This window comes from Fusarium mangiferae (genome assembly GCF_900044065.1).
Source record: "Fusarium mangiferae strain MRC7560 genome assembly, contig: FMAN_scaffold001, whole genome shotgun sequence".
Classification (NCBI taxonomy): Eukaryota; Fungi; Ascomycota; class Sordariomycetes; order Hypocreales; family Nectriaceae; genus Fusarium; species Fusarium mangiferae.
Window position 1 is genome coordinate 2,175,467 of NW_024573921.1, and position 19,251 is coordinate 2,194,717.

A 19,251-nucleotide genomic window follows, 5' to 3' on the forward strand; every position below is an offset into this window, starting at 1 on the left:
GGGACCTTGCCGTTGGACGTAGGCATCTATATCGTGTACGGGTACGGCCAGAAAGCTAAAACATGGCCGAACAAACTGACAGTTGAAGACACTTACTCGTCTTGTTGTGTTATGGTGCATGCATGAACGGCGCCTGTTTTGAGGCTTCTGGCTCCCAGTTTGGTAGCTATCTCCTGGAGATGGAACAAGACTAAGTGACACAGAGAGCAGGGGTTTCGGATTTGCTGAAATTGGAAGAGGGGGGAGATGATATTGGATATCTTAAGATTGGGGAGTGCGGACAACGGCAAGATTTGCAATTCACCGTGACCTAGCCCGGCGGGTACCTATTTGTGAGAAACGACCGGCGAAAGGAAATAAAGGATACTTTTTGTAGGTAAAAATGACGATTGTGATGAAAGGCAATCTTGCAGAGTACGGAGTCGGTCGGAGTAGCTAGGTTTGAAGTTTGATATAATAAGAATTCAAGTGCAAATCTAAATTCGAACCACAGAGTGGATAGACTGCCTAAAGTTGTATGACTCAGCCCAAAGAACAACGAACGAATGGAAATAAGGTAGAGAAGGGAAATGTAGGTAGGTAGAGACGTAAGGGAGGGACGGCAGTTAGCTTTGGCTCCTTCCACTTGCTGGTTGGATTCGAGCCAGCGAGCACCGTCTGGTTGGTACCTGACATTAGTGGCTCCTATAGAATGACTTGGAAGGAAAGTCAAGTCTCTTTAGGGATGTGTTGTGGGGTCAGTGGCTTGCGGGGATTTGACTTTGACATTTTTGGAGAAGCCTAGAGAAGCTCTCTGCCTTCCATCAATTGAGGGACGGATGAGATACGGATACGCAGATCAGTGCAGTGGTTGGCTGCCTATCTATACAAGGAGAGAAGAGACAACAAATGGATTTCGACAGCTAGTTAGGCCCCAGATGACCTACACTGAAGATTGACTATCCAGGTCTAGCCCAAGCGTCAATCTCAGTCGGAACTTTTCAACTTGAACTCATGCTCATCACACAGAATAGGGGTGTATTAAGCGTTTGGAGTCTACGACGGGACGAGAACCTTGCACCCGATAGGCCATGAGTGGCACACAATCAAGCCAGTTGCCGCCTTGTATCGAGCTCAAGCCAGGATTGCCCAGGCCACACCACATGCAGAGTACGGTACACGGACATAACTCTTGCATGCGCCTGTGCAGATGAAGTCTTGAACTCTAATCGGTGTTTGCATTTGACTTGATCCTCTGCTAAATAGAAGATACATGGCGGTCCGAGGAGAAGACAAGATCATGGCTGCTCGTAACAGACAGGTCCTATCCCTCTCATCAGGTGCCCAGCTATATGCTGACCAGTCTGATCGAAATGTCTTGCATAACAATACGGAGTAATTACATATGAGTATAAACACAGTCAACTAATCCTCGCCGAATCTCTGCCAAGCTAACCTAATCATCCATGCTATACGGATACCTTGTCCGGTATTGCGCCTCATTAACAGGGTCAGGTATTCCACATAGTTTGAGTACGGTAACAGCTTCTATAGTGCTTCCAGAATTGCTGGATACTAGGGGTCTAGTCAAGCGAGTAAAGGAGAAACGCGAAAAAGAAATTCTCGTTAGTAGGTAGTAGCCGACTTGAGATGATGAGCATATGTATGTGATATTTCTGTATCCATGAGATTGAGATTATGGAGTAACCATGTCTGTGTGAAGTTTATAACTACAAGGTAAAGCTTTGAAGACCTGAAGCTTGAGATTGGCCTAGATCTGTCGTTCGACGGGCGATGCGCCGCTAATGCACCTGCTTCCAGCTCGAAAGAGGCTCTAGCTCTAGCTGGAGCTACTATTCTTCCGTTCAGCTGATTGCTCGATTGATGCGTTATGCTAGGAACTGAAATGGGAATGATACAGCATCAACTCCAATTTTCCAAACTTTGAAGGCCGACTGTTTGTTTGTTCGCATCCGCCCTTGAGCGCCTCATCAAACAGCCTTTTCAATAAGCGAGGCTCCTCTCCTTTGTATCTGCCTATGCCTCTGCCTCCGCCAACTCTTCTGCTGGGCAAATACCTCGCCTCCATTTCGTTTACATACCCGTCCGCCTGTTGCATAAGTTCTACAAGCAGAGCAAAAGAGGTCGCTCACTGGACCAAGTTCGCGCGGCGCTTGTTTGTCGAGTATCGATCATCCCGTATGGGCATCGGCCTACAAAGCCCGGCCCGTCTCCACTAGAACTTTCAATTTACTGGGACCCTGCGGCCAACACCAACACCAACACCACCACCACGGTCACCACTCCCACCACCACCACTACCACGCGGCAACCGGGCAGGGGGCGATCCAGTTATTCTGTTGTATAGTATTGTACAGTACAGTACACATAGTATCTTCGATGCTTGACGACGACGACGAAGAGACAGGACGTGCCAACTCTATTTCCCGTTTGCCCCCGATCTTGGAGCTCAGCCTCTGAGCCTCGCTTCCGATCCCGCCTCTTGGATCCCTGGGTCTTGCGATCTTCCTCTTCGCTGTGCTCTTGTCGCTGCTGCTGCTGCTGCTGCTCCTCCTCCTCCTCCAGCGCGTCACCTGTCGATGGTCTTGGCCCCGTCCATCATCGCGACTCTTGCTTTGCTCTCAGTGGTAGTTGCATCGCCGTCGCATCGTGTCGCGACCCCTGGTCCTGGGTTCTGCCCCTCTTGCACGCCTTTGCTCCCCCTGCCACGCCCTGGCTTTGGCTCCTCTTGATCTTCCTTGCCCAGCGCCAGCACTTCGACTTCCTCCGTGACCCAGGGTCGCGTCCCCCTGGTCGCTTGTCCTTCTTCCTGACTTTGCTTTGAGGCTCCATAAAAATTTCTAATTAAAAAACAACATGGCTCAAGAAGACCATGGGCAGAGTCACGGTGACTCTCCCAATAATCCTACAATTTCTGCCCCGAAATCGAAGTCTCCTTCTCTAGCTCCCATAGTTACATCTGTCACCGCTCCTCCAGCTTCCAACTCGACTGCTGGACCTCTCAACACTGCTGCTGCCGAGACGACGCTCCCACCCATCACCGAGCTTGCTTCAGTGCCGTTCACGGCTGCGGACCGCCCGACCGCCTCGACGACCGCTACAGTTCCCACCTCTACACTCGCCGCATCCTCCGAATCCGAGCCATTCGCCGTCTCTTCTTCCGTGCCGACACTCAAGCCAGCCTCGGCTCCTGCTGCTCCCGCCGCTCCGCCCGCGGTTCCTCAGCAGAACGGCAACAGCAGGGCCCCCGAGGCTGCTTCGACGCCCACGCCCAACTCGGAAATGTCCAACCAGCATCCAGGAATACCTCATGGTCAGCATGTGAGCTATCCGGGCTCCTCGATGCCTTATGCGTCCTCGGCAGGCCAATCAGCCGCCCAATATGCCCCTTATCCTGTAGTCACGAGTCAAGCAACGGAGCCATACAGACCGAGTCCTATGCCCGTCAGTATGCCGCTGCCTAGCATGAGGACAATCGAAAACCCACATGGGCCTCCGGTATCGAATCCGCAGGGCATGCCAATGAACATGCATATGGCGCCCACGTCAGGCGGTGTGCCATTCTATAGCCACCAAGGCATGCCAATGGCAAGCTACGGTCTTCCCGATTCTATGGCTCGTTATGCTATTCCTCATGATCCGCGGCTTCTGGGTCACAGGGGACCGAAGAAGGTGTGTTGAAGCTTGCTTAGGGGTCTCGTTCTCACAGGCCATAGCTGGCCAAGGGCTTAGATATTGAAGCTGACTGTAACCTGTAGGAGATTAAGCGTCGGACAAAAACAGGCTGTCTGACTTGCAGAAAGCGTCGTATCAAGGTGAGCTATGATTTCATACTTATCTCCCCCTGTGCAGCTCGTGACCTTGAAACATGGGATGGGACGCGACGAATCAAGAAGATGACTTGGGAAGAAGGCTGGCTTCAGATACGTGTCGCAGGTGGTGAGCTTAAAGCAGGTTATCCAAAACAACCCTGTGCTGCATCAAGCTTGCAGCTTCTTGCACACTTGCTCGTTTGCCAGGAGGTCACAGAAACAAGCAAGACTCACGTTCACGTAGCACTCATCACCCCAGATTTTCCCAAGTAATGCTTGCATCGCAATCGCCCAATCCCAGCCTTAGAGCGCTCCAGTAAATGGATTGCCTTGGAGTCTAAGCTCCTCGAGGTTTTGGGAGCTCTGCTTAGCTTGTCATTGGTCACAGCTCCCACGCATCTCCTACCTAGGCAGCTGCACAACCCCCCTCTCTACTTTTTTGGTGGAGATAGCACCCCACCCAACACAGCTCTAACATCTCTCAGTGCGACGAAACACACCCGACTTGCAACAACTGTAAAAAGTCGAAGCGCGAGTGTCTCGGTTACGACCCCATTTTCAGACAACAAGCGGGCGGACAATCATCTTCCAATATCCAGCCTGCGCCCAGCCAAAGGACTCCTCCCACAGTTCCCAGCTCTGTGCCTTCAACTGTCCCTTCGTCGATAGCGCCCAACACTGCCCTTACCGCTCGACCTACGAACTCATACGGCAGCCAACCATCTATGCTCCCAAGCTCTTATGCAACAGCTCACGCGACAACAGCAAGCCCTAACCCATCTATCACCTCGCTTAGCTACGACTCGAGTTTTTCCAACGTTGCATCTCCTCCTGTCAAATCCGAGTCGACATACGAGTATCCGCCCGCAATCGACCCAGCCCTTCAAGGATTCTCATCAACCTCGAACGCGGAAAGCTCTAGAGCGGTTGAACAAAGGCCTCTTGCTGACAACAACCAACATCTTAGAGGTGGCGCCCCCTACTATTGATTTCACCCTTGTTCGTCGTTTGCTGCGCTGCTGTTGAGAACATCTGCTTACGCACGTTTCTGACAGCCAACAAAATGAAGATTGATGAAATTATCAATCTCCTGGGCACAGTTCCTCCGTCCCAGAACGTTGTCCACACTGAGGGGACTCGCAATGAAATCATCAAGGTGTATCATGAAATGTACGCACCTGGGCTTGCCTCTTTCTTCGAATCCGGGTGGTACCACTTTACAGAAAATGGATCACCTTCGTTTCCTCAAAGCCAGCGCCTCGTCGAATTAATGGCATCCTTTCTCAAGGCCTTGGAGGCTGTAAAGGTCAACGATCAAACCCAGATGGCCTACTCTGGTATTCTTGAGACACGCCTTGTGTGGGAGCTTGCGCGAGCAGCGTACGACCCTCCCACTGCAGCTTCTGCTATCAGTACCACAACGCTGCCACACGATGGTGATGCGAAGGAGACCCAAAACCGTGTCCGAGTTGTCGAGGCACTTTTGTGTGGAGACTATCTATCAGTCAACCCACTCTGCCCACCAATACAAGACCCTGACAGTTACCGAACCCGACAATTTGATTTCTGGTACAGCCTGGCTGAGTTCGTGCGTACGCGGGAGGATCCCAATGGTCCAGCTGCTGCCAAGTCTAGGGAGGAAATGCTTTCGAGGATGCGGTATCTACTTGATGGTCGCGAGAACCGCGATGTTCTCTACTCGATTGCAGTTGTTCGAGAACTTGCTCCCCACTTTGATTCTCCTTACGGCAACGCTGCTCCTCAACATGCCGACGAGAGTGACCCCAAGAACAAACTCTCAGTTGCATCCAAGTTCATTTACGATGAATCTCAGGTCACAGGTGGAACTACCAACGTCGTGCGACGTCTATGCGACATTGCATACAGAGCTTTCGTCAATCCAGGTGTCAATATTGCTCGGAGATCTTGATATGATTTTGTTGGTGTTTTCGGGATTGGTTCCAAATTCCATCCTTTACAATTCGGCCATAGCCATAATTTCCTTTGTCAGTAACACAATATGACCTTTTGGTCATTCTTCACATTTCCTAACAAAAGCACTGTTCATCACTACAAAGCGGGATGTCGTTCGTTGCATCTTTCGGGGCATGGCGAGGGGTTCATTAAAAGTTTATCATTGTTCGTTTTGGTCTGTTTGCGGCGTTTTCTCCCCCATGGGGATAGTGAGGCATTGTCTTTTTTCTTTATTCCCCCTTTGTTCATAACGGCCTACATCATTCGATCTTGGTCGCGGCGTTTGCAAAAAACAATGGCCCCTATGGTCTAAATGTATACCTTAATGCTCCTGCGGCTCGGCAGTGAGGGAGAAGAAGAGATGTAGACTTCGGCATCAAGGGAACGGTAGAGACCTGACGGAGTGGATTATACTGGAAACAAAGGATACCAAAACGCTAGCGTGGATCTTCCATAGCGGCATGCTCTGTTTTGCCCGATTTGACATTCGATACAAGGCATTCAACTTGGCGCGGCGAGGGCATAAGGTTCAGCTTGATTGAAAAGCGGCTATACGAAGGCCCTTTTTAGTGTGTATGGCTGGGATCTCGTCGGAATGGGTCATTTATTGTCTTGTTCGTCTAGGAGAAGTTATGGCGCTTAGCATATAATAATGGTTACAATAATTAAATATTACTCATTATATCAACCAGCAGGTGCTGACAACCTACCTATACCAATTAATATGTAGTTGTCGTTGGGAAACAAGAAAGAGCCTTGAGATGGTCCTCTTCCATTCAACTTCACTCATTTATAACTCACTACTGGGTTACTTTGCACAGCGGGCCGCGCCATAGAACAAGCTGCGGTAGCGACAGATGCAATTTACTATTGTCATTATATATAAAAAAGGTCAACAACTTGTTGAATTTGTGCTAGATTCGGATCCGTGTCATCTCTCGCCCGGTATAGATAAGTAGGTACATCTCAGTGAGCAAGAAAACAGCAGACATTAATAAGAGGTGTCAAAATAAACTCAGTAAATATATGCTAAACTTGATCTAAAGTTATACTGAGTCACCTAAGTCTTTGTGTCATCCAGGATCGAAGTCCTGAGTTTTCTTTCCTCTCCTAGGTAGGTACAGAGCACGATACTAATCCAGGGTCATCGTTCGATTACCTTAGTACTCTGTACTAATAGTTCTATTTGTGGACTTGTCGTAACCTCCACTTGCTGGCATCTAATGCAGCTGCCTGTAAGACACTAGCCGTGTGTAGGGAGGGACCTTTGTAAATCGGCGAGTACGGTAACAATAGTCCCCTTTTTGAGGCATCGTTGTCGTGAGTCACTGAAGTGGTCATATCGGCAGGTACATTTGGTTTTAAATACCAACTCGTAAGCTAGAAACTTTTCACTTTCCGGACTGATGAAATAAGCCCAAGTTACACTATTTCTGACTTACTGTTCTTGTTTGGAACGCCACAAATACTTGCGCCTTGGAGAACACCACTTGATAAATATCAACTTGCTATCGACTTCGAGGAGCATCCACCATGGCCAGCACAAGAAAGTTAACAGCAGTTTCCTCGACATGCGAGGAGCCGGGAGCAAAAATACTCGAGACACAACGACTCATCCTCCGTCGATTCTATCCGTCCGACGCAGAAGTCATGTCTCAAGCAGCTGACAACGAGTCTATCTCCAAAAACCTGCGCGATGGTTTCCCATCCCCTTACACACTGGCCGCGGCAATGTCTTTTATCAATAACGTAGCCAACAATTTTGACGGCGCTGGTCAACACTGTGGCATCTTTGTCAAGGACAACACACCAGAGAACCCTTCGTCGGAACCGGTCTTTATAGGCACTATAGGCATGATGGCCAAGAACGACGTCTATTTCCGCACGTGGGAGATGGGCTACTGGTTGGCTGAGACAGCCTGGGGAAAAGGCTATGCAACTGAAGCTGCCAAGGCGCTCATACGATGGTGCTTCGAAACATGGCCTGAGTTAAACAGGATTGAGGCGTGTGCAAATGGGGGCAATAAAGCAAGCCAGAATGTATTAAGGAAGGTTGGGCTCATTGAAGAAGGCACCAGGAGAGGTGCTGTTTGCAAGAATGGAGAGATACTAGACGAGGTTCTGTTCGGTCTATTGAGGAGCGAACTGTAGCTGAATAGGAGTAAAGAAAGATGTAGACCTGGCACTGGAGAGACTATACTTATGATGCAGAGTCGTTTATCGTATCATTCAGGACGCTAGTTCTACTTGACATTACATGCTAAAGTTCATCTCGGGGATGTTGAAAAATGCAGAAGAGCAAGATCAACTTCACTTGCAGCTCTAAGATTGTACAATGAACGCCTTGCTATTAAGCACATCTTGCTGGATGCATCACCAAGTTTACACACTCTAGTCAAGATTGACTCATAGATAGAAAGTGCCTTGCCTTAGTCACCATTCTCACTTATCCAGATCTGAATTGTTAGCTGGGGCGAATCAATAATTCCTTGTCTTGAACCTAAGGAATAGATGACGGCTTTGATTCGTAGCGGGAAGCTGTAGCGATAAGCTCCGATTATTCAAAAAGTGAAAGTTGTTTTTCACAAGAAGTATACAAAATCTCAATACATAATTTTGAAACGCCTTGAACAATACAAGATAGAACCCCGTACAAGTTTGTAGAATGACTCTTCTCAATTACAGTAATTCGGCTGAGTGATGTGATGCAATTGGCGACAGATGGTGCTCACGGAGTGGAAAAATCAACGAGTAATGGTTGATTCTTGATTGGTCAGTTCCCGCAAGAATAATAGTCCGGCCCACCACCAAGAGCAAAGCTCCCAGGTTTCGACACAGATCCCCGGACCGCGGGAGATGACGGCCACTATCACGAAGGCGAATTCCCCTCCATCAACCTGCCATTGACCTCGAGCCAGAGGCCCTCTCGGGAGACTCTACACATCTCGTCTCACTAACGGCCGTTCCCTCTCTGCTCTTCACACAATGGCTTCCCTCCGACTCGCCAGCCGAGGCGCCAAGAGCCTGTGCATGCGGCCAGCAACATTCGCTGCCCGCCCTTTCTCGACGACCTGCCTGCGAAAGTACGCCGCCGCCGTCGAGCCCGTCGGCACCAGACTCGTCCCAGTTGACGAGGACTTCTCCTCCGCTCAAGATGCCTACGGCCTCTCCAAGCCCCGAAAAGCCGGTACCCGAAAGTCGCGCGAGAACTCCGTCCAGGACCGAAAGGTTCGACACTATACCGTCAACTTTGGCCCTCAGCATCCCGCTGCCCACGGCGTGTTGCGTTTGATTCTCGAGCTCAATGGTGAAGAGATCGTTCGAGCCGACCCCCACGTCGGTCTGCTGCACCGAGGTACTGAGAAGTTGATCGAGTACAAGACATATCTCCAGGCTCTGCCTTACTTTGATCGACTTGATTACGTCTCTATGATGACCAACGAGCAATGCTTCTCTCTTGCTGTTGAGAAGCTTCTCAACGTCGAAATCCCTGAGCGAGCCAAGTTTATCCGAACTCTGTTTGGCGAGATCACCCGTATTCTTAACCATCTGATGTCTGTTCTCTCACACGCTATGGATGTTGGTGCTTTGACACCTTTCCTGTGGGGTTTCGAGGAGCGTGAGAAGCTCATGGTAGGTGGACTATGAGGAGTTGAAGAAAATCAGCAATTGACATGTTCCAGGAATTCTACGAGCGTGTTTCCGGCGCCCGTCTCCACGCTGCCTACGTTCGACCCGGCGGTGTTCATCAGGATATCCCTGTTGGCCTCCTCGACGATATTTACCAGTGGGCTACCCAATTTGGCGACCGAATCGACGAGACCGAGGAGATGTTGACTGATAACCGTATCTGGATTGAGCGATTGAGGGGTGTTGGTGTTGTTCCCGCCACTGAGGCCCTGAACCTTTCCTTCACTGGTGTGATGCTTCGAGGTTCTGGTGTTCCTTTCGATGTCCGAAAGAACCAGCCCTATGATGCTTACGACCAGGTTGAGTTCGACGTTCCCGTTGGAACTAACGGTGACTGCTACGACCGATACCTCTGCCGAATGGAGGAGTTCCGACAGTCCCTCCGCATTATCCACCAGTGCCTCAACAAGATGCCCGCAGGCCCCGTCCGAGTTGAGGACTACAAGGTCTCTCCTCCTCCTCGATCCGCCATGAAGGAGAACATGGAGGCTCTTATTCACCACTTCTTGCTCTACACCAAGGGTTACGCTGTCCCTCCTGGTGAGACCTACTCTGCCATCGAGGCCCCTAAGGGTGAGATGGGTGTGTACGTCGTTTCTGATGGTAGCGAGCGACCATACCGCTGCCACATTCGCGCTCCTGGTTTTGCCCACTTGGGTGGCTTCGATCACGTCTCCAAGGGTCACTTGCTGGCTGATGCTGTAGCGGTTATTGGTACTATGGATCTGGTGTTCGGTAAGTTTGCTTACTTTAGTTTACTGAGAAACAATGCTAATACAATCGTAGGTGAGGTCGATAGGTAAAGCATTTTCGAAAAGAAAGAAGGTTAGAATGGGTTTCTTTTGTTTGTAATCATAGCTGATAGGGAGACCACGGTAAATACTCCCACAAACGTCGTGTGCTCGAGCGAGAAGCTATGTAGAGGTGATGCGTGTTCTGAAATAGCAATGAATCATCTTATTTCCATTATTCTTGGGTGTGATATGTACAGTTCTAGTGTTACAGCCAAAAGTACATGCGCTGAGAGTTGGAGGGCTCCTCTGGCCTGTCTGGCCAGAAGTCTACAAAAGCTTAGTACCAGTCCCAGAAGCCTGCTCCATGAAGAAATTCTTCAGGGGGGCGAGAGCATTGACAGCCCGAAGACCAACTGAGCGAAGCGGCACAAGAGGACCACTCTCGACAGAGTAGAGTTTATGAAGCTTATCGCAAACGTTGAGAATGACATGATTGGCAGCATAGCGCTCGCTGTTGTAAGGCTCGAGAGACAGCTGAGTGCCGAGGTCCTGACCATGAGAGACAGCATACTCAATGGTTTTGGCTAGGCTCTGGGCATCCCCTTGACCTTGATTCAAGCCTTGACCAGCCAAGGGGTGAATAGTGTGCGCCGCATCGCCGACAAGTGCAACGCGTTCGCCGGTGTATGTATCGGCATGGCGCAACTTCAGAGGGAAAGATGCGATGCTCCCCTCCTGAACTCGAACAACAGACTGTGGTAGAGACTCCGCATCAACATGAGTGTGCTGCAAGCGCCAAGATAGCTCCTCTGCCTGGTTATTATCCTGCGAGTGCATGAAACCAATGTCGACGGGGCTCAAACGGAAGGCGGCGTTGACCATAGCGATGAAGTCCTTGGGGCTCAGACTCTTGAGCAAGGCGGCCTTCTCAGGTGTAGTAGACCAGACCAGCGTAGCGTATTTGCCAGGCATAGGGAGCATTGCAACTGGGCCCGTAGGCAAGAATCGCTGGTACGCAATCTTGTTGAACTGGCCGCCCCAGCCCTCGCCTTCAAGCTCGAGCGTTGCGACAACGCCGTGTCTACCATAGTCCCATCCGCGGCTGTTGATTCCAGCGAATGTGCGTACTGGGCTGTTTGCCCCATCTGCGCCTACAAGGAGTCGTGCTGCCAGCGACTGGCCACTCGAGAGCTGCACGACTGGCCATTCGCTCAGATCCAATTCTTCGGTCTCCTTGCCCAGTTCAATACCCTCCACTTTCGTTTTGTCAAAGACGTCCACTCCGCCGAGCTCTTGCAATCTCTTGAGCAGGCCAGATGTTAAGTTCAGATTTTCAGCCATGTAGGCAATTGTCTTGTCCGGGGTCGTACTGGGTGGCCAGTCGAACTCGATACGGGCACCTGTCACTCCATCCCAGACTTGCATCTCCTGGTAGTCCTGCACACGTTCACGCTGTAAATGTCGCCATGCGCCGATTTTGTCGAGGTATTGAGCCGATGCAGGGGTAAGAGAACTGCAACGGTTGGAGAATTGGGTCAAAGGGAGTGAGAACGACTTGGTTTTGGAAAGGTCCTGGGCTTCGATGAGGGCAACTCGGAGACCAGCCGTTAGAGGATTAGCCCCTACTGTTTGTTAGTTGTTTGCTGATTGAGCGGGCAAGAAAAACTCACGAAGAGCTGTCAGTAAACTCAAGCCGGCTGGCCCACCGCCGACACATACAACATCATAGATATTGTCCTGTGCCGAAGTGGAAGCCCGGCGCAGCTGATACTGATATTGTCGTACGCAGCTCCGACAGACGAAGCCGGGCTTTCCCAGCACAGATTTTCGAGCCAGCATTTGTATTTGATATCAATTGATCCCCTAGACTCGAGGAGCCAAGCACAAGCCCTGTTCCAAAGTATGACTTGCAGCTACAACAAATCTTCGACTAATCGTCCCTCAATCGTTCGATAGGTAGCTCGCGGGACAAAAGTGGCGCAACATGTGGCTCACAGCATCTGTGGCGGTGCCACACCAGACACACTTACACGGCTTAGGTAGGGAGCATGGGTGGAAGATCCAGCGGGTCAAGTGACAGGGGATTGCCTCTGTACTACGAGCCTGATTTGAGTTGCCACAGACAACCACGCTACTCAATTTATCATTGCGTCAAGGGTCTCACCCGCGCCCGTCATCAACAATTCGCCTGTCAACCCAGAGACAAGCCCTTTTCACACGATCCAACCCCCCACTGCAACTAAAATTCGCTGCTCTTTGCAGTTTGTTCTTGTGAAGACGAAACTTGATCAATCTCCTCCTATCTTCATCGTTACAGAAAGCCATCGTGGGAGATCAGGAGTGTTGCGTGGCCCTTCTTTGTTGTTCTCCTGTCTATACAAAGCTCTAGCTCAAGGCATAGGCGGTCTCATTCCTGCGGCCTGAACACCATCCCGCATTGTCATCCTCGTTTGTGCTCTAAAATTCTTTTCGCTTATCGCGCTCTTCCTTGGTCTCGACTGCCGCCATGGCCGACATGGAGGACTACCTCGAAGAAGGGTTTGACCCACGTTCAGTCACTATTCCGCGTCTGCGATCGATTCTTGTTACGCATAATGTTGAGTACCCCGCGACTGCCAAAAAGGCCCAGCTTGTCGAGCTGGTTGAAGATCATGTACTGGCTCAAGCGCCAAAGCTGCGGGCTCAGCGCGCCCGAGCTAAGAGATCAAGCATGGGAATCGTGAATGCCGGCAGTCCGGAAGATAACGGCACCTGGGATGACTACGATCTCCCACCTCCATCGACTACCAAGAGGCGTTCGAAGTCTCCTCGAAAGTCGTCGGCACGTGTTAAGGCTGAGGATGATGTCCTGGCGACTCCTGTGCCCAGGAGTCCTACCAAACGCAGCACACGGTCAGTAAGCCGTGCGCTTTCTCACGCTGACGACCACGAGAACTACGATGCCCCTCGTTCCGTTCGCCAACCGAGGAGAACAGTTACGCCACAGGTCAAAGATGAACCACAAGAAGAAGAGACAATCCTGCCCGACCATGAAGAAAGCGTGTTCACTCACGACAACCCTTTTCAGAGTGGGAGTTCGCCTGCTCAACATAAAACACCTACCAATCGCCGCCGTACAACTGCCGGCGACTCCATCAGAAGTGTAAAGTCATCGTCCCGACGCAGGACAGATGGCTACAATGACGACTATGAAGACGATGTTGAGCCTACTCCCAGATATCGCGAGCCGACTCCGGACTTACTGGAACCTGGCGAGGAGTTCACCCCGAACGAGCAATTAGAATTGGAGCAAGCTGCAAGTCGGGGTGAAATGGAGATCGAGCCTCGCAAGCCTTCTCAACAGGTATCTCGAAGGGGTGGTTTTAAGGCACCTCTCTTTGTCCTCTTGATGTCTCTTGTTGGAGCCTACCTTGCGTGGTATCGTCAAGAGAAAATCGCGGTCGGCTATTGCGAAGTCGGTGGTCAAGCAAAGCCACTTTTTTCACAAGATGTTCCTATCCCAGACGCTCTTGTTCCTTTCTTTGAGCCTCAGTGCGAGCCTTGCCCTTCGCATGCGTATTGTTACCATGACTTTTCAGTTCGTTGCGAGAATGGATTCATTCTCAAGCCGCACCCATTGTCTCTTGGTGGGCTAGTGCCACTTCCCCCTACTTGTGAGCCGGATGGCGAGAAAGCGCGCCGCGTTAAAGCTGTAGCTGATAGAGCTATTGAAGAGCTCAGAGATCGCCGAGCTCAGTATGAGTGCGGGGAGCTTGTTGATGAGGATGGCAAGAAAGAGGAATCTCCTGCGATGGCTGAACACGAGCTTAAGGCGACCGTGAGCCGCAAGAGGTCCAAGAGACTCAACGAGGACGAGTTTGATGAACTGTGGGCTGCCGCCATTGGCGAGGTCGCAGCTAGAGATGAGGTCGAGATCATTGAGACAGCACCGTAGGTTCTTTCTCTCTTCACAGCTTAGGACTTTCATGACCTATCTGGCGACAATTTCATTGCTCCAATTGTTTCTGACTATTGACTAACCAGATCCACCATTGACCCTACAGATCGTCCAATTCCTCCGATCTTTCAGACAGATGGCTATCGTCCTCGTCTCTCGCTCGCCTTCCGTACACCTGCGCGATCAAACGATCAATCCGACTCGGCCTGGCAAGATATAAATTCCCAGCTGGATTTTTGATCGCTCTAATTCTCGTTATTTTCTACTTGCGAGCCCGATATCGGAAGCACGTGGCTACAAGTGCTCAAATTCCTGCTCTCGTCGACCTAGTACTGGGTAGACTTGCCAATCAGAAGGAACTCGGTGAAGAAGGCATCGATGATCCTTGGTTGTTTTTACCAAACTTGAGAGATGACGTCCTCCGGGCTATTCACTCGTTGTCTGAGCGAGAACGCATCTGGCAGCGGGTTCGAGCTGTTGTAGAACAAAACAGCAATGTTCGAACCAGTCAGCGCGAAGGAAGAAGCGGCGAAGTAGGTCGCGCTTGGGAGTGGATTGGCCCTGTTGCTGGCGACGGAGCAAGGAGGCGACGGAGCGGCCGGGTATCGCTCGGTCCTAACTCTCAGTTAGAGTCGCCAGAGCCAACAAAGGCAACCCCTGATGTGAAAAAGTGGGAGGAATCGAGACCAATCTACTAATATTCAGGTTCAATATTTCTCGTCAAGTAATCCTGCTTTATGCATTTCTCAATTACCATTTCCTAAATGTTTGACGAAAGGGTGTGGTTCTCTTGGACAAAGATATCAGGAAGGATAGAGCATCTGCCTCTGGAATCGGAATTGGCGTTGGAGGTTGCTGGTCTTTTCCATGTATCATTAATCATGTGTAGATGCAGGATAGTTTCAGAACAACCTATATTCATATTCATCAAAGCACCTCGAGTAATAGTGAAGCATTATGGCCAAACGGAACAATTTGCGAAAGACTGCAACAGTATACAGGGGGCATTTGACGAAATGATTCACTACCTAGGTAGGAATGACGAAGTCGTTGTGCTGAAATGTTTTGTTTTGAACATTTGCTGTACGCCGAGAATAGGCGATATCGGAGATTCCGACCTTTCCCGACGAGCAATTTACAAGCTCCGACAAACCCAATTGAACACAATCGACCCAAATCTTCCCAAGATCTCACGGGCAACAGCTTTCCGACAGTGAAGTAACTAGGGTCTTGATTGATTCGGCTAATGCACAGGTGTTGTTATGACACAGAAGGGGTACAAAGAAAAACCGTGGAATCTAGGGACCGAGACTCTAGCGGCGGCGTGTAATTATCTATTGGGCCTTGGAGGCAACGATCTCTGGGGGGAAAAGGTTAGTAATGCTATTGATTGGCAGTAATTGGCTGCACGTACTCTCAATATCCGCAACACTCTGCTGGAGGATCTGCTGAAGAACCTTAGGGTTCTCAAGCTCCTTCTGGACCTTTGCGATAACGGACTGAGCAAGCTCCTTCTGCTGTCGCTGCTTGACCTGGCCTTCGTATCGGACCCAAGAGTCAAGGACGGCCTTGGCCTCAGCAGCAAGAGCAGTCTTCTGCTCCAATTCGAAAGCCTCAGCCTCAAGCTTGGCGGTCTCCTACAAACACAACCATAATCAGCCACATTTCCAGCTACCATCCAATGGACACTTCGGAATTACCTTGGAAACCTCGAAAAGGTTCTTGGTGATCTCAACAACGCTGCCCATCTGCTTGACGTCCTCAATACGGCCCTTGACGGCCTCGGTGTGGTCGGCACGGGCGCTGTTGAGGATGTTCTTGATCTTGTTGTTCTGCGTCTCAGCCCACTCCCTGTAAGCCGGGCCACCGTACTTGATCAAGGCACCCCAGACTGAGAGAAGGGAGATGGCGATGATGGTCTCCTCGTTCATGACGTAGTACTCGCTGGAGATGGCATAGATGGAAAGACCAGCGGCGGAGCTCAGGATGGCGCTCTTGCTGAGCAGGCTGTTACCGGGAAGAGCGTCAATGATGCTCTGGGCCTTCTTCTTGGGGTCCTCGGCGGGAACATTGCTGTTGTATCGCGCGGCGGCAACAGAGATGGCAGGGGCAGCTCGGCGGGCGAGGACGGGTCGGAGGAGGGGAGCGCCTACATATAGGGAGTCAGCATGGGTCGGCGGTGCGCCAATTGGGATCGAATTGGGTTCGGTTCGAGGAATTCGAGATTTCTTCACATACCGACGGCGCTTCGTACCAAGCGTGACGCCATTGTGAGATGGTTCGTGATGGGGGTATCCGGGGCTTGTCGTTGATCGGAGAGCTGGAAGTGAGGTTGAGGTTTTATCGCGCTAGTTCGGCAACAATCAAGAGCACGTGACCTCAACTATCAGATTTAGATCTGGAGCCGGCATTTTCCCGTTGGCTCATAAGTGGATATGATTGGTCAAATTTTCAACGAGCAAAGAAAGATTTCGAGATTTCGCTTTTATGAACTTGAATGAAGTAAGTTTTTCTCAAAGTAAGGACTTTGACTTTATTATTAAAAAAAAGAAAAAGAATTAAAAAGTAGAAGTTCATTTTACTACGCAAACTATATCAAACGGATTCATCACACCTCTCTAGCAAACCCACGATGCCAAAAGCGGCCTCTGCAGAAGGCCTCAAGCGCAAGAGGTCTTCTTCAACTCATGAGAAGTCCACCACTGAGCGACGAAAGAGAGCATCGTCAACGTCCAGCAATGAATCCGAAGATGCCAGCGCGAAAATTCTATCAATGGAAGAAGGGATTCTAGAGTCACGGAAGAACTATAACGACCTCACCGTTTTGCTCAGTACTGCAAATGACTTTAAGCATGGGGGCCAGGAGAGCATGCTCTCTACAGTTGTCTTGTGCCGAATCTTTATCCGATTACTCACTCAAGGCGCTTTGATCGCCAAGAAGACTCTATCTGAGAAAGACCTTTTTATTGTGGGATGGCTGAAGGAGCGGTTTACCGAGTTCAAGAAAATTCTGGTTTCTATTCTACAGGATGAAGAGTTGGCGAACCCAGCATTGACCTTATGCATGAAAACACTCAAGGCAGAGGGTGAGTTCCTTTATGACAAGGACGAGTACACATTCCCTCGAGCTTTCCTTCGAGAGATCGTTTCCTCATTATTCGAGAGCGAAAATGAGGATGTGATCAAGGCATATGTGGAAGAGTATGTGGAGCAATACGACGATATCCGCTACTTTACATTCAACGCAGTCAAGTAAGTCGCCTTTGATTCTTTTCAAACGTTAGGTCAGGAAGCTCTCGACTGACCATCACCTAGGCACATTGTGGAGAAACAAGAAGGTAATGCCTCGCCAGAGCTCTTTGATCGATGCTTTGCGCTTTTGTCAGCTTTGGACGGTGTCCCTGAATCTGCCGATCAGCTTGAAGATTTCTTCGTCCCCAAACCAAAGAAGAAGACACATAATCTACGAAACGTCAATCAGCACAAGAAACAAGCTCAGGAAGCATGGCTCTCTCTCATGACCCTTGTTGAGGACAAGGACCAGCGGAAGCAAATTCTCAACGTCATCTCGACCGTGATTGCTCCTTGGTTCACAAAACCTGAGTTACTTTCGGACTTTTTGACAAGCTGCTACGATTCGGGCGGTTCAATGTCTCTTTTAGCTCTGTCCGGCGTCTTTTACTTGATTTCGGAACGCAACCTTGACTATCCATCATTCTATACCAAGCTCTACTCTCTCCTCGACCGCGACATTCTTCACTCTAAGCATCGATCCCGATTCTTCCGTCTTCTAGACACATTTCTTGCTTCCACACATCTACCAGCGGCCATGGTGGCCAGCTTCATAAAGCGCCTTGCTCGCCTTGCGCTCAACGCACCCCCTGGAGCTATCGTTTTCGTGACTCCCTGGATCTACAACCTGCTCAAGCGTCACCCAACATGTACATTCATGATTCATCGAGAGGTTCAAGATCCAGAGGTGAAGAAGCAAATTGAGGAGCACGGTGTCGATGATCCTTTCCTCTCCGAAGAGGCGGACCCCATGCAAACAGATGCGATAGAAAGCTGCCTTTGGGAGCTTGTTCAACTTCAATCGCATTATCATCCTAACGTTGCAACTATCACTAAGATCATCTCGGAGCAGTTCACGAAGCAGTCCTACAACATTGAAGATTTCCTCGACCATTCATATGCCACCGTAAGCCCCCTTTCCTTCGGCAATGCATGTCGGGCACTTTGCTAACAGTCACATAGCTCCTCGAAGCCGAGATGACAAAGGATGTAAAGAAGGCGCCTGTCATCGAGTTCCACATCCCTAAAAAGGTCTTTACGCCAAATGACGGGGAGGCTGAGGCCGAAGCGGATAGCTTACTAGTTAAATTGTGGGACTTTGGCAACTGAGGTTGATTGAGGATTATTTTTGATACCATGCACATATTGTCCTGGCGAAGACTGGTTCCTAGGGAAAACACGTACTCAGTACAATTTTAGTATATATCAGCAGAATATATACTAATAATAATAGCAATTTAAATCTACCATATCTGAGATAACATACCTCCAAAGTTGTGGATATTTAAAGAGGGATGCCAAAGCCGCACAAAGAGGAACCGAAACTTGTTGGAGCCAAGTAGGCTAAAGACTACCTACCTACCTAGATGACAATTTCCCAACTTGAAGTGTGAAATATGCAAAAAGACAACATCCAACCATGTAAGGGATCGGTCCTTACGACGCGGGCCTGATTCGAACAGACGCCTCCGAAGAGAATAGATTTCTAGTCTATCGCATTAGACCACTCTGCCACCGCGCCTTTGCTGAGGACTGATTCTGGTGAAAATTATCCAGCACCAGGAGCACGTCTGCTCAGATGCATGCCCTACCTTGTAGTGCATCCATTGATGTTGAGATGGAAATAGGCATCGTGGTTAAGCACAACACTTGTATACCTGCCTACCTAGTGGGTACCTATGTTCAGACCATTACTGGCCACAGAGCAAGTCGGCGCTTCAAGTGGTTCAGTGAGTAGGTTAGGTAGGTAGGTACTTACGAACCCAGTGGTCTACCTTACAGGTAACCTCCATATCTATCACTGAAGACCTGA

General features: G+C 50.0%; 7 protein-coding genes and 1 non-coding gene across 8 annotated transcripts; 5 read left to right on the forward strand and 3 right to left on the reverse strand.

The window, feature by feature from the left end:
* Window positions 1-2,856: 2,856 nt before the first annotated feature.
* FMAN_01208 (uncharacterized protein) lies at window positions 2,857-5,742 on the forward strand (the record flags this gene model as incomplete). The annotated part of the gene is made up of 4 exons (XM_041832175.1): window positions 2,857-3,672; window positions 3,759-3,815; window positions 4,298-4,781; window positions 4,868-5,742. The coding sequence occupies 4 exons, from the start codon at window positions 2,857-2,859 to the stop codon at window positions 5,740-5,742; spliced, it is 2,232 nt and encodes a 743-aa protein (XP_041676545.1).
* A 1,577-nt stretch (window positions 5,743-7,319) lies between these two features.
* Window positions 7,320-7,937, forward strand: FMAN_01209 (uncharacterized protein; the record flags this gene model as incomplete). Its single annotated transcript, XM_041832186.1, has 1 exon — window positions 7,320-7,937. The coding sequence occupies one exon, from the start codon at window positions 7,320-7,322 to the stop codon at window positions 7,935-7,937; it is 618 nt and encodes a 205-aa protein (XP_041676546.1).
* Window positions 7,938-8,771: 834 nt separating this feature from the next.
* FMAN_01210 (putative NADH dehydrogenase (ubiquinone) 49K chain) lies at window positions 8,772-10,279 on the forward strand (the record flags this gene model as incomplete). The annotated part of the gene is made up of 3 exons (XM_041832197.1): window positions 8,772-9,419; window positions 9,470-10,211; window positions 10,263-10,279. The coding sequence occupies 3 exons, from the start codon at window positions 8,772-8,774 to the stop codon at window positions 10,277-10,279; spliced, it is 1,407 nt and encodes a 468-aa protein (XP_041676547.1).
* A 258-nt stretch (window positions 10,280-10,537) lies between these two features.
* FMAN_01211 (related to monooxygenase) lies at window positions 10,538-12,049 on the reverse strand (the record flags this gene model as incomplete). Its single annotated transcript, XM_041832208.1, has 2 exons — window positions 10,538-11,832; window positions 11,881-12,049. The coding sequence occupies 2 exons, from the start codon at window positions 12,047-12,049 to the stop codon at window positions 10,538-10,540; spliced, it is 1,464 nt and encodes a 487-aa protein (XP_041676548.1).
* Window positions 12,050-12,725: 676 nt separating this feature from the next.
* Window positions 12,726-14,845, forward strand: FMAN_01212 (uncharacterized protein; the record flags this gene model as incomplete). Its single annotated transcript, XM_041832219.1, has 2 exons — window positions 12,726-14,140; window positions 14,254-14,845. The coding sequence occupies 2 exons, from the start codon at window positions 12,726-12,728 to the stop codon at window positions 14,843-14,845; spliced, it is 2,007 nt and encodes a 668-aa protein (XP_041676549.1).
* A 636-nt stretch (window positions 14,846-15,481) lies between these two features.
* On the reverse strand, window positions 15,482-16,416 carry FMAN_01213 (putative H+-transporting two-sector ATPase chain b precursor; the record flags this gene model as incomplete). Its single annotated transcript, XM_041832230.1, has 4 exons — window positions 15,482-15,507; window positions 15,562-15,784; window positions 15,848-16,296; window positions 16,386-16,416. 4 exons carry the CDS (start codon window positions 16,414-16,416, stop codon window positions 15,482-15,484), a joined length of 729 nt encoding a protein of 242 aa, XP_041676550.1.
* A 363-nt stretch (window positions 16,417-16,779) lies between these two features.
* FMAN_01214 (putative NOC4 nucleolar protein, forms a complex with Nop14p that mediates maturation and nuclear export of 40S ribosomal subunits) lies at window positions 16,780-18,548 on the forward strand (the record flags this gene model as incomplete). The annotated part of the gene is made up of 3 exons (XM_041832241.1): window positions 16,780-17,399; window positions 17,463-18,345; window positions 18,402-18,548. The coding sequence occupies 3 exons, from the start codon at window positions 16,780-16,782 to the stop codon at window positions 18,546-18,548; spliced, it is 1,650 nt and encodes a 549-aa protein (XP_041676551.1).
* Window positions 18,549-18,878: 330 nt separating this feature from the next.
* On the reverse strand, window positions 18,879-18,960 carry tRNA. The gene has a single exon. It is a non-coding gene; the product is annotated as a tRNA-Ser (tRNA).
* Window positions 18,961-19,251: the final 291 nt, after the last annotated feature.